At 52.5% G+C, this 12,500-nt stretch overlaps 1 protein-coding gene and 1 non-coding gene across 2 annotated transcripts; both read right to left on the reverse strand.

The window, feature by feature from the left end:
• Positions 1-4,681: 4,681 nt before the first annotated feature.
• Trnas-aga (transfer RNA serine (anticodon AGA)) lies at positions 4,682-4,763 on the reverse strand. The gene has a single exon. It is a non-coding gene; the product is annotated as a tRNA-Ser (tRNA).
• Positions 4,764-9,649: 4,886 nt separating this feature from the next.
• Positions 9,650-10,741, reverse strand: LOC125951769 (trypsin-1-like). Its single transcript, XM_049680798.1, has 2 exons — positions 10,154-10,741; positions 9,650-10,084 (listed from the first exon to the last, which is right to left on the reverse strand). Exons 1-2 carry the CDS (start codon positions 10,739-10,741, stop codon positions 9,749-9,751), a joined length of 924 nt encoding a protein of 307 aa, XP_049536755.1. The 3' UTR covers positions 9,650-9,748.
• Between the last annotated feature and the right edge of the window lie 1,759 nt (positions 10,742-12,500).

Below are 12,500 nucleotides of genomic sequence, written 5' to 3' on the forward strand. Positions count from 1 at the left end.
AATGGGCACCGAAATCGTCCCTGAGACACGCTAACGTCCAGAGCGATTGCACCGGGCACGGCGAAGGCAATTCCATTGCTAAGCAACTCCCGGCTGGGCTCCCTGGATTCCTTCGATTCGTTTCTATATTTGTCGCTGAGGTTTATTTTTATGTCCTCCATTTGGTCCTCCCGGTCCTGGCCACTTACTCTCTGTCTCGCTCTCTCTCTCTCTCGCGCGCGCTCTCCTCTGGTGTGGCCTGGTGTGTTTTGTCGAGGACCTTCTTCTGGGTCATTTCTATTGCCGCAAATGTTGTGGCAAATGTTGTACGATCAATAACACACGACTCCTTCTTCTTCTGGACTCTCTATGGCGCGCGCGTGTGTGTTTGTGTGCACGGATATTTGTGCTGCCAGAGCGGAACCATCGAATTCCGGTTGATTCCCAATGATCCACTGCTGTGCACCGGGACCAGTAGCGACACAATGGTATCGACATTACCCACCGTGGTGACTATAGGGTTTTATAGTATTTTTCCGGTTCCGGCACGCCGGATCCATGTCCCGGTATCGGTCATCTCTATCGGTATCGGTTACCGCGATAGCCACTGCAAGGTGTTACCGGTGGGTACAATGCAGGTTCCTGGCATCGATTTGCATTTGCCTCGTTTTCCTGCGGGGACATTTGAGTACTTCCATCCGACCGTAACGCGTTTCTGACTCCGGACGGTCTCCGGATTCAATACCGGCAGCGTTCGCGAACCAACTCGCCGTCGTCGATCCGTCGTGACTATAAAAGTTATTCCCTTCGCACACCTTTTCGCATTTCCATGCGAATCGAAAATCGAGAATGTACCTGGCCGCGACCGGGCCCTGTCTGGCCTTGCCTTGGTGTTTTATAACTCCCTCGAGGCACGGCTCCTTCCACGGCGTTGGAGTGATATTTGGAGCCAATATGTTAGCCCAAGCAAAGTGCGGCTGTCGCGTCTCGCCCACCACCGGCCAGGTGACGCCAAACCAGCAGCAACCGTGGTCTGGCACGGTGTGTGGCGCATTAAAAGCCAAGAATAATGGTAATATAAATAATAATAAAAATCCACATCCGATTGCGCAATCAGGTGGGAGTGCTGTCCGTGTCTGTGTCCGTGTTCGTGCGGGAACGGCAGCAAAATGTGTCACGAAGTCACGACCGAGGATGAGGAGAGAGGAAGCTAGCGCGGAACTACGCTCTTGTCGTAGCTCTTCTCCGCAATAAGGGCCTCAACCCTAGTACGGGGGTCTCTAGCATAGAATGGCGAGCGCAGCCCGCAGCCAGCATATGATACGCGAAACGCATTTGGCACGGGAACGCTTGCTTTAATATGTAACAGGACTCCGCCCCCGGCACGGGTGGTGGTGGTATCGTCCGGGACCGCATCCTTGGTCGTTCTTTCATATGATAATTCAGGTGTAAATTTGAATCCCCCCCCCCACGACCCCTTTGGCCAATGCCTTGGCATGCTGCCCTCCAGCTCGGCAAACGTGCGGCCGTGCCATGGCCATGTCCACGTAGCATGGATGATGTTCTCCGGGAATGGAACACTGAATGAGAAGGATCAGAAAAAGGACATTCGTTGGCAAGCTATTTAAATGATCGGTGGTTATGCGAACTGCTCCTGCGAACTGGATTCCCAAGTCCCATGCTACCGGCATGTTTCCGCATCCCCGGTGCTTAGAATGCGGACCAGAGCAGAGGTCGCTCCGTGTGTGTTCTGTCCCTCCGTTTTCGATTATGTTAAATTGCAGTTTAAGTCCTCTTTTGGCAGATATGGTTTTGTGTTTAATAAGCCTACGGGGAAACGGTCCAAACGGTGTGCCGGGAACATGACGTGACGTATGTTTACAGGAGATAATCCTTTAGAAAACTGAGCAGTCGGCCAACAACCGCACACTTTAAAGTCTCTCTCTCTCTTTCTCTATCTCTCTTTGTAGGAACATCCTCACCGAACGCCAATGAGCGTCATCAGCATCGAGAACCACTCCGAACTCGCCACGAAAGATGGCCAGCAAACGATAACGTCAAAAATTTAAATATAATAGCAACGATGCGGCACCGTTTATCATGCGCCATCTTGTGATCCACTACGCGGCCCGACTCCCGGGTTCGCTGCTCAAAAGCGCCGCCAGGAACCTTGGAACTCCGGTTGCCCGGCATCCTGAACTGCATTAGGAGGAGCGAGCGACCGTGGCTCGGGGTGCGACTATTTGGCAACATCCCCAAAAGCACACCACGGTACGGCATACCAATGGCCAATGGAAACGCCAAATACCGGCAATCCGGCATTAATCGGCCAAATATTGATTGGCATTCGGCAGCAGCAGCGGCGGCAACGGCATCAGAAACCTCAACAGTTTCTCTCTGGGGGAAAGAATGCTTCGAAACGTTTCGTGGCGAAGATGGATTCTCCCCATACTTTGACTTCCAGAGGCCACACAGGCCGCACGGTTCGGTGTCACTTTTAATTGTCATTTCATTCTATTCCGCCAACGGTGTGCGTCTAGGGAATTGCAGCTCGTGTCTTATGGCTCGCTGGCTGGCTGGAGGGCTGGCTGGCTGACGAGACTTATCCAATCCCAGGGGCAGGGTAGGGGGCTTGGTGGCTAAAGAAAAATGGTCCAAGAAGCTTTTTCAAGTCGTGGCCGTGCACGACGTCGTCGTCGTCGTCGTCGTTGGGGCTCTTGCACACAATCGTCATCGGATAAGAGCTATCGATTTTTCATTATCAACCATTTCCGGCATCGCAGTTTCACATGCGATGCGGTGTGAGGCCACCGAAGCCAAGAGGGAGGGGGGCTGGAGCAGCAGGGGCGCAGGGGATTACCCTCTGACCTTTCCGTAATTTCACCATTTCAGAATGCAGCAGCAAACGACCACCACCGCATCACCGCAAACCGGGGAACAAGCTTAAACTCTCGTGTGGATGAGAAGCTTTACCTTAAGCGGTTTAAAGAGTAAAATGGCGTCACTAAGCTTCGTTCAGTTTGGTTTTCAAATTGCGGGAATCAAATGAGGAATCCCTTTGTTAAGGATCACCAGCGCGAGATCAACTGGAACTTTGGATCGTGTGTGTGTTTACAAAGACCACCGGAAGACATGTCACCGAAAAAAAAAACATAAAACACAACATTATTGCCACTTGTCCGCGATGTCGCACGGCGAGGCTCCTCCCGTCCGATTGGGTGGAGCCCAAAAGCGCTTGGGGTCGCGCTTGTGCCGTCAAAGCCCGAGCCCCAGCCGCAACGAGAGCGAACGGATCGACCTGTCTCGATGCCAGCGAAACATGCAATCCGCGGCATTTTGGGCTCCGAAGCTCCCAAAGCTCCTCACGCGCTCACGCGGCCTCGCGCGAGCCTCCTCCCCGACATCTCATCGACCGCTCGGTGGCACCCGCCGCGGTGGCCCGGTAACCGTCCAACCGCACGCGGTCGGCGTCGGCGCTACTTTCTACGGCTCCTGCTCGCCTGGCAAAAGTAGAGCATTGTTGTGGATGTCGTCGTTTTGGGGCCATTTTGCGGGCCCGGAGAAATCCGTCGATTCCCCACTTTCTTCGACGACGACGACGAAGATGCGCCTAGGAGGCCGATAACAAACCGATGAGGGGAAGAGGCCCCCCCAAAAACCGCGTCGTCGTCGATGTCGTCGTCGTTGTCGTCGGCGTGGGGAGCAGCAGCCCGACGACGCTGATTGGACGCGAACCTCGCGCGGATGTGACCACCACAAAACTCGATATGCCTCGAGCAAGAGCGCAGCACCGGCAACAGGTGGCCCTCTCCGCGATCATTTACCATTCTTAAAGCTTGCTAGCGCGGAAGAAAACAAATTGTATTCGTGCAGCACGATTCAGGGAAAAATTATCGCTTTACTAGCAATCCAAGTAGTCGCTTAACAACATCTTGAAATCTTGAGTTGCCTTCTAGGTAAGTTGACGGAATCCGTTGGAAGAATGGAAAAGCTAGACACCAGGGTGCTGGAGAGCATGTTCCCGTTCGTTTTTTTAAAAGATTTTTTATATAATAATAGTTTTTTTTTTTTAATTATCATAACATAAAACCGTCCCTCTAAGACCTATGTAGGGGTAAGAGGTGGGACTCATCATCATCATCATCATCATCATCATAATCACCAAGAGCCATGCGCTACCTCTGCGTGATCTGGCTACCCCTTCTGTGTGCTGCGCTCCGGTGCCAGAGTTTCGATCGAACCGCGTGGCCTAGCTTCGCGCGGCCGCGTGGCCGTCTCTAAAATGTCCCTTAAACGGCCAACGGCAAGCGCCCGATGGACCTCGGTCGGGCCCACTCGAGGCGGATCTTCTCGTGGCGCCCAGACTCGGAGCTATCCGTCGTGGGGTGCTGCGGTCATGCGATCCTATTCCTTTCGTGGATAGATGTTACGAGACATTTTGTCGCGCGCGCACGCAAATATGGAGAGACAAATAGAAGACGCCATGCCGGTAAAGCAAAGATGGCTTCCGATTCGCGCGATGGCGAACTTCAAGTGCAAGTCGCTGCTCGTTTGTGCGGCAAAGTAGAAGAAGGGGTAAAAGCGGCCATCCTGGGACTATTAATAGAACAAGTTGCAAAAGAAAACATTGCGGATGAACATGAAATAATAATGAGGCAGCAAGCAAGCAAAAAGACCTTCAAAGCTAGAGGGTGGAGAAGATCGCAGTCGGTAGGATTCGAACCTACGCTCCCAGAGGGAATCTGATTTCTAGTCAGACGCCTTAACCGCTCGGCCACGACTGCTTAGCAGCGTGTTGATTAGCGTAAAATCCAGCATCAGAAATCGTGACCTCGATATTGCATTAAAATTGATTTGCCAATACCCATTCAAAGAACGCTGAGTACGTTTAAGTGTATTGTTTATAATAACTTTAAACATTGATTATATTGTAGCATCTAGAGGCCCAATCCGATATAACCGCATGTTATAGCAAAAATTAACCGCTCCGAAATCAGCTTTAGGTAGTTTGGTGTTGCGAATTGCGCCAAAGATAACTGTAGCGATTAGCGTAACTTTTAGCCTGTCAGTAGATGGGAAATTAACACTTTAGCATTCGGTGCATATTTTGAATTTTAACTTTTAAAAACACTTCCAGGTTTTTTATCTATGATATACTAAACAGATACATTTTTCAAAAACATTTTTCCGAAAGCAGATTCCGGGAAGCATTGCAAAAATTCGTTTCGAAATGGAAGGTTTTTGCCACTAGCAATTTTATGATTGTCTACCATCAAAATTGAATGTGAATTTATAAAAAAGGTCTATCGAAGTATTCTTGAAAGATTGAGATTTGTAAAAATAAAAATGAAACTTATTAAAATCTCCGCTTAATGGAAAACCGAGCATGGCCGATGGTATACCGATTGTAACAGTGGAGACCCTTCCCCCTCTCCTTCCGTTGGAGCCATACGCAACGGCGTGGCTTGCAATGAAACTTACATAATTCGATTCCCTTGTACGATCAATGCAATGCAAGCTGCAGCTCTCGCTGCGACTGGTGATGGTGGTGGGGAGGGAGCGAAACTGCATCTGCTGCAACGGCGTGCGATCGATGCAACGCAACACGTTTACACCGTTCTGGGTTGCAACGCTTCGATCGCCTGATCTCTTGTTACAAACCGTGCAAAGACGTAATATTCTCGCGCGCCCCAAAGACGCTGCACCGGAAGGGCATCCGCTTGTTGTAAGACGGACTGCATGCAGCGTATCAGGCCCTTTCCTCCGGAGAGTAAGAACATCGGGGGTGGCGGATAGTTTTCCGCATCGGGGAACCACCTCTTGCGCCGCATTGGTGCCCTGGTACAAGTGGGTCCACCTGCGTCGACTACAAAACTCTCGAGCCCTCGCGCTCTCTCTCGCGACACCCAAGATGCATCTTTGTCGGGCGGCAAGGAAAAGGGCTCCGTAAAATAGGGCCCGAGTTTCCCCCGTTGGCTCGTCGCCCTTCAAGGGCTGACGCCATTGCGGGCGCAAGAAGAAATTTAGTTCGAATGAATAAGTGCGAATGCATTCGAGAAGTACTGTCGAAGGGCCGCTGAACGCGTCGCGAGTTGTGCATCGCGCGCCAAAGTGCATTCAGCACCGATCGGCCATTCCGTTGATTTATCTCTGTCCCGCGACGTGCCGCATGCGCACGGCAATGCATCAAGGAGCGAGAGAGATCAAGCATGTTAGAAAGAAACAGGAATAGTCGCACACGTCGCTTGCCTGTGTGTGTGTCTCCTCGCTGCTCCTAGTAGCTGAGACAAAAAGGAGGAAACCCTTTTTTGTGATCTCATCTCGCCGAAATCCTCGCGGCCGCGCGGCGAGTTTCGCGCGTAAATTTCACTTCTTTGTACCGGGATCAAATGCCCGGTAGTAGGTAGTTCGACTCGTTGCTGGCCTGGTCCCTGGCTGTTGGGCCACGTTACGCCGCGCACGTTTTCATCACGTCATGAGAGTCTCTATTCGAACAGAGCAACATGCGAAGCAGTAGGTAGCCGCCGATGGGGCCGCCGATGGGGCCACCGATGGGGCCTCCGATGGGGCTTCCGGTGGTTTCAAGTTCAGTGTCAGGGATTATGTAAAATCGCCGATGGCAGCCATCGCCGTCGAGCGCCACCAGTAAGCAGCCCAGCGTGGAATGGGGGGCGAAAAAGGCCTTGTTGCGCAAAGCGTTACATGGCCACACGGCGCGACCTAGTTGAAGGCGATTGCGGCGAAGAAAACCCTGATCTAATTTCTCGTGTCCATGACAGCGGCCGAGGTGGCCTCAATTCCCGGCGCTCTCCCTTGGCGGCGGTCAGGGTCCCTCGGGGCCGGGCCATTTTTTTGGTCGGTTTTTTTCACTTTCCTTTTTGTTCTTACCGTTGGGTAGACAACGACCAGAGTCGCATGCAGACGCACAGGCTACTGCGACGGCTAGTCGGCTGGTCGGCCCGGCGGCTAGCGCTTCGTGGTCTTGGCCGCCACTTGGCTGGGAGTGGGGGTGGTCCTGGGTGGCAATGTCCTTGGAAGGAAAACGGTCGCCAGTACCACGGAAACATGCGCGGAAGAGGAAGCAACCAGTGAGAGGGCAATCAACTCGACATTCCTTTTGTTTGGCATATGAGCATGTGTGTATGTGTGTGTGTGATTTGGTGACTGTGGGAAATACGAATCATTGCTGTCCAAAACTCGGTTTTTCATACGTTTTTATAACCGACGGAGCGACGCTGTGCAGCCATAGTTCCTATATGATTACACACGAGCCGAATCCACCTTAAAGCAATTAGACATATTGTATCAGAAATATCATTTAATTAATTAAAATAACCTACTCAAAATGTTTTTTAGATTACAAAACATTTCCTTTCGTTTCGTTTTTAGTCGTTTTTTAGGTATTTTAGAATAATAAAATGAGCAATATTTTATAATTTTACTGATTATCGGAGATTACTGATCGAACATGTTTGTAACTATGTCTTTTTGCATGCGATACACATAACAAACATTTACCAAGTTTCCCAAAAAGTTACTTCAATAGCCGTAGAAAATCTAAGGCTAAAACAAACACCACGCTTTGAGTTAAGGTGTAAACGACGGTGTGGTTAAAATCTCTGTATCATTGAACCCGAACGGTGCAAAAACATGCGATATTATTATGCAATAACCTACAAGTGATATTATTAATGAGCATAAAAAGAAGCTCTCGCTATACCGTGTGTGGACAAGGTGTGGTGACACACGATGCACAGTATCCAGATCGCAGGATAAGAGGCAGCCGTAATGGGAGCCATCCGATGCACCGCTGCAATTAATGTCCTGTTATCATTTGCTGACGCTGTTTCCCTCCCGAAAAAATGTTGGAATGGTTCTCGACAAACAATCGGCCATTGGCAGCAATTCACACACATCATTAGGGTAGCAGTGCGAGTGCGCCTGTCCGCGCGTGTGGCGCTCATTACGCAGTGTGATTGCAATCAGGACGACACAAAAAGGACACAATAACTATAATTAATACATTTATACCAAGCGAGCCGTTTTTAATTATTTAGCGCGCGCACGCGACCGATGATGCATGGCGCGATGCTGGTGCTGGTGTGTTGCGCCCGCTGGCTGGCTAGCATGCATTCTTGGTACCGATGTCGCAGCGCAAAGACCCTCGATGCGCGTCTTGGGGATGCGTTGTGCGTCTTTGCGGGCCACCATCTGCATTGACTGGCAATCGCGTCTGTCTTATAGAATCGCAGCTCGATGCAGCAGCAGCAGCAGCCGCCGTTGCAGCAAGACGCTGATGGCGCTTTTTCCACCAAGAAGTGCATTCACAGCCGCGACGAGGACCCGTTCCCATGTGCGCCTTCACCGCGCGTATGTGACACGCGACTTTTCTGTCTCCTCTCTCTCTCAGTTCGCCTGGCCACACGACGTATCCGTGTATGGTTGTCGTCTCGCGTCGTCGCGTGCCCATCAAATACGCCTTGAAATTTACAATCTTCCCAAGAGCGCAGCATCACAGCAGGCACAAGCAGACCTTCCACTCGGTTGCGCGGTCCGGGGCCATGATCATCACGCACCACGGTCTTGGTCATCGCGAATGGCGCGCGTGAACCACATGTTCGATTCTGAAATCGACTAACGCGGCCACCATGCACCGGTGCAGGTAGCCGCAACGTCACGTCAACGCCGCGTCGTGATCCGTCGCGCTCGATTCGACCAACCGTGCACGACGACGCGTGCTAGCTCCACACGTTCATGCACCTCCCAGCAACATTTGTATGCAAATTATGATAGAATTAGAATAGGGCTACAGCAACCGCAGAGCAATGAGATGACCTCCTGACGCGCACTCCCTCACACACATGTGCCGGGGTTCGTCAACGCGTTCTAGCTTGCTCCTCGCCTGCCTACGCTCCTAGGACTTCGGTTGATATTTTTGCTGGAAAAATGAGTCGCGAACGACGCGAACGGCGAACGACGGGCGAGCCCGCTGTTGGTCGCCCGGGCCCAGAACCGGGACTCGAGCAACGCGATCCGGGCACCACCGGGCACGGCCAGCGGCGGGCTCGGACTCGCACACCTTCTCCGGTGTCTGCGCTGTTGGACGCTGCTCACGGCCGGATCATTTTCGAGTTGTTTCCCTCTGACCCCGGTGGCCACGGTCGGCCGGTCGGCCGGTTCTTGGTCTCCGATGCCCGCGCACTTGTATGCTACTCTGCTACCCACTGGAGAGGGGATGATTTTCAGTTCTCACGCGCGTCGCCGCGATCACGGAGGGGGTCACGCTTCCGGCGTACGTTTCTCGAGGCCAGTTCTGGCCCGGTCCTGCGCCACCTGTCGGGCGGCATTGCGCCCGGGTAGCGGTACTCCAGCGGGGCACAAAATTTGCTTGGCGCGCGCGTCCGCCCGCGGTCACCGAAGGAGAGTGAGAGAGAGAAGGTCCCTTCGTCACCCCATTCGCGCAGACTTTCAAACGCAGTGCCGGGATTCTGGGGAATTCGGCCGAAATCTTTCTGACGAAAAATTTCACAAAACCTACGCGGGCACCATGCATCGCAGCAGGTGGCAGGTAACCGGGTAACCGGGCCCGGCTGATCAGTTGCGGTTACGTTTCTGCGGGCTGGGAATAGTATTGAAAACGGTGGAAAAGATGGATCCAACGCGAATCATGTGCTCTTGGTCGGTGCGACTAAAATGAAACACAAACCGACCCAACCCAAAACCGGCCACAGGCAGGCAGCAACAATGACCGCCCGCGTCCGACTCTGTTTTATTTATTGTAGCGACACTCTTCGTCGGTCATACGGTCGCAGATGCGGTCCTCGATCCAGTCGATAAAATAGGCGACGCCGGTGAAAATGTTGGGGCGCAACGGTGTACCACACGGGAACGGTCCCCAGGAGACGAGTCCGATCAGAGTGGGGTCATCGTCGACGCTCCCCCGGTCGTCATTCAGCATCGTCACTAGCGGTCCCCCCGAATCGGCCGAGCACGATGACTTTGAGCCATCCTCCGGCCCAGCGCAGACGTTCGTCTCGGCGAGATGGCTCACATCGTACCACAGCTGCCGGCAGGAGTCATAATCGACCAGGGGTAGAACGGCTTTCTGTGGGCGCAGGAGTGGTACTTCAGAACCGGATAGGAAAGGGGGGGGGGGTGACTGGGAACTACTTACCTGCAGTTTGTCCGGATAGCTGGGTCCCATCGACGGCACGGTAGTACCCCATCCACTGATAAGCGCATTTCCGGTAAATGTTTCGTTCTTACCGGGCAGCCGGATCGGTTTCACATGCTCCCCTATTTCAAACGGCGGATCCACCCGTATCAGCGCGATATCGTTCGGGCAAACGGTCCAACAGTACGCCTCGTGGGGTATCATTTGGGTCACGCGACGTCTCTGCTGCATCTCCTGCTGCTCGTCGGAAAGGTTGTGAGCCCCGGCGACGACCTCAAGGTATCCGTGGGGGGTGTAGGAGATGTTACAGTGGGCCGCCGTCAACACCCAACGTTCGTTCAGAATGGCTCCACCGCAAAAGTGTGCCGGATCGGCGCTGGAATCATTTCCAAAGTTCCACTGGAGTGACACCACGAAGGGAAACTCGTGCGGTTTAGCTTCCTCTCCACCGATGATTTTGTTCCCGCCTTGGGGGCGGGATATAGCGACAGCGACCGAGAGACACCAAACCAAACCGATAATGAATAGTACCGCCACCGCCATTCTGAACAGTCTGCACGAGATTGAACCATTTTGCGAATGTTCCATTTGCTTTTTATACTTGTCCTCGTTTGGTGGATGGGACCCCATTTGCCGTCCGCCAAGTGGTCGCAATCTGCTTTAGGATCCGGTCCCCTAAACCGTTATAAGCAGCCGCTAATCGCACTTGAGTTGTACTACCGGAACTCCGAACCTTTACTTCGGTTTCGCATGAAACAGTACAACACTTTATTTTAATATTGATAATATAAATATCATTTTAGATTTTTTTTCTCAAAACTTTTCCCGTTGTAGATCGTGCTTGTTGTGCTTATGTGTGTGATTGCGATATTATTTAATCGTCTCGTTTCCCGTAAGTAAAACATTAGCAACGAAACCACGAGCCTCATGGGTGGATGGATTGTATTGATCCAAGGAGCTCGGTTCCATGGTGAAGCACCTTCTCGCAGCACGTGGCATACTGCTAGCGGATTGAGGTAAAATCGGACACCAGTTCGCAGGAGCACGAGGAGAGCGTCTCGGCAACGATACCCCTTATATAGCGCTGGACATTCCTCCACATAAACCTGCGGCACTGCTACTGGGGGACGATTTACGAAAACGGCTCGTGTGCCCCTAGCGGCGGTCAACTGGGGAGCATCGCGCATCGTATCGTGTTCGCTTCGTCGTCACCACTTCGTGACGTGACTCTTTGGCGCTCCTCGGTGGGGGGATGTGGAGCTCGCGAGCGACATGTTTTTGCCAAAAAGTTCGTAGTTTTGGGGTGCCCTTTCTCCGGTTTCGGTGATGATAACGTAAAATTTGGTCACTACCGAGGTAGGAGTTATCGATGCACCCCCATCACAGGAAATGCACCAACGACAGAAAAAGGTAAGGGGGGGGGGGGGGGGTGGTAGCGCCATAGTGCCACCGGTACAGTAGTACAATTCTCATTATCTCACGGTTTCGGTTTTCTACATTTTCTTCGAAAATTGTATCGAACGTCACAGGAGAAGATGGTTTTGGGCAGGTGTCTTTCGGCGTCACGTTTTCGGAACCGCGCCTTTCGGGTTCGGGGGTGTCGCTCGTCGCGTGCGTGTGGACCATCGTGGCGTGGCGGTGGCACACGTGAGACACGTGCGAGTGAGCGAGATCGAGACTCACTGGATCTTGCGCAACGCGACCCAACGCCGCGGTGTCGACGAGTTCAACGGTTAAAGCCGCCGCCGCCGCGGAACAACCCTTTGTCAAGAGAGCCGGTTTTTTGATGCACTTTCGATGTTGGGCGTTATGTTGAAAGCAACCACTCAATGGCGCTTCGATGTTCGTTTCGATGGGCTAATGCATCGCGCATAATGGAGTGGATTTCGTTGTTCTATCTCGTGTCTATTCGAAGGTTCCAGCAACGTCTTCACGTGTTGCTAACGAAGGAAACATTAAACGGCGGAACCGCTTGGCGCATCTCGTGCTGCCTGTCTCGTTTTGAACTCGTTTCTTCTCCCAAGAACCAGAGCACACCTTGCAGCTAGTGCTCGTGTCTCGTTGCAAACCCCGTCGCTCTCTGTGGCCCTGGTACGTTGGTTCACATTTTTCTTGAAACCTTCCGGAAATTTAAATTCTAGCAAAGGCTGGCCTGGGGTTCGAGCAAAGGCGGCGCCGGGAAGCACCAAGCAGCTGCTACTACTGCTTTCCATGGGAGCATCGGAAGTTGTTCGCCATCGAAGTAGCCCGTTCTTTTGTGTTCTGGAGGGTGGCTCTCTAGCTGTTATTGTTGGGCTCGCGCTGGAGAGTGGCACACAACGACGGTGGCTCCGATTCAGCTTCTCAA

Source organism: Anopheles darlingi, chromosome 2 (genome assembly GCF_943734745.1).
Source record: "Anopheles darlingi chromosome 2, idAnoDarlMG_H_01, whole genome shotgun sequence".
Lineage (NCBI taxonomy): Eukaryota > Metazoa > Arthropoda > Insecta > Diptera > Culicidae > Anopheles > Anopheles darlingi.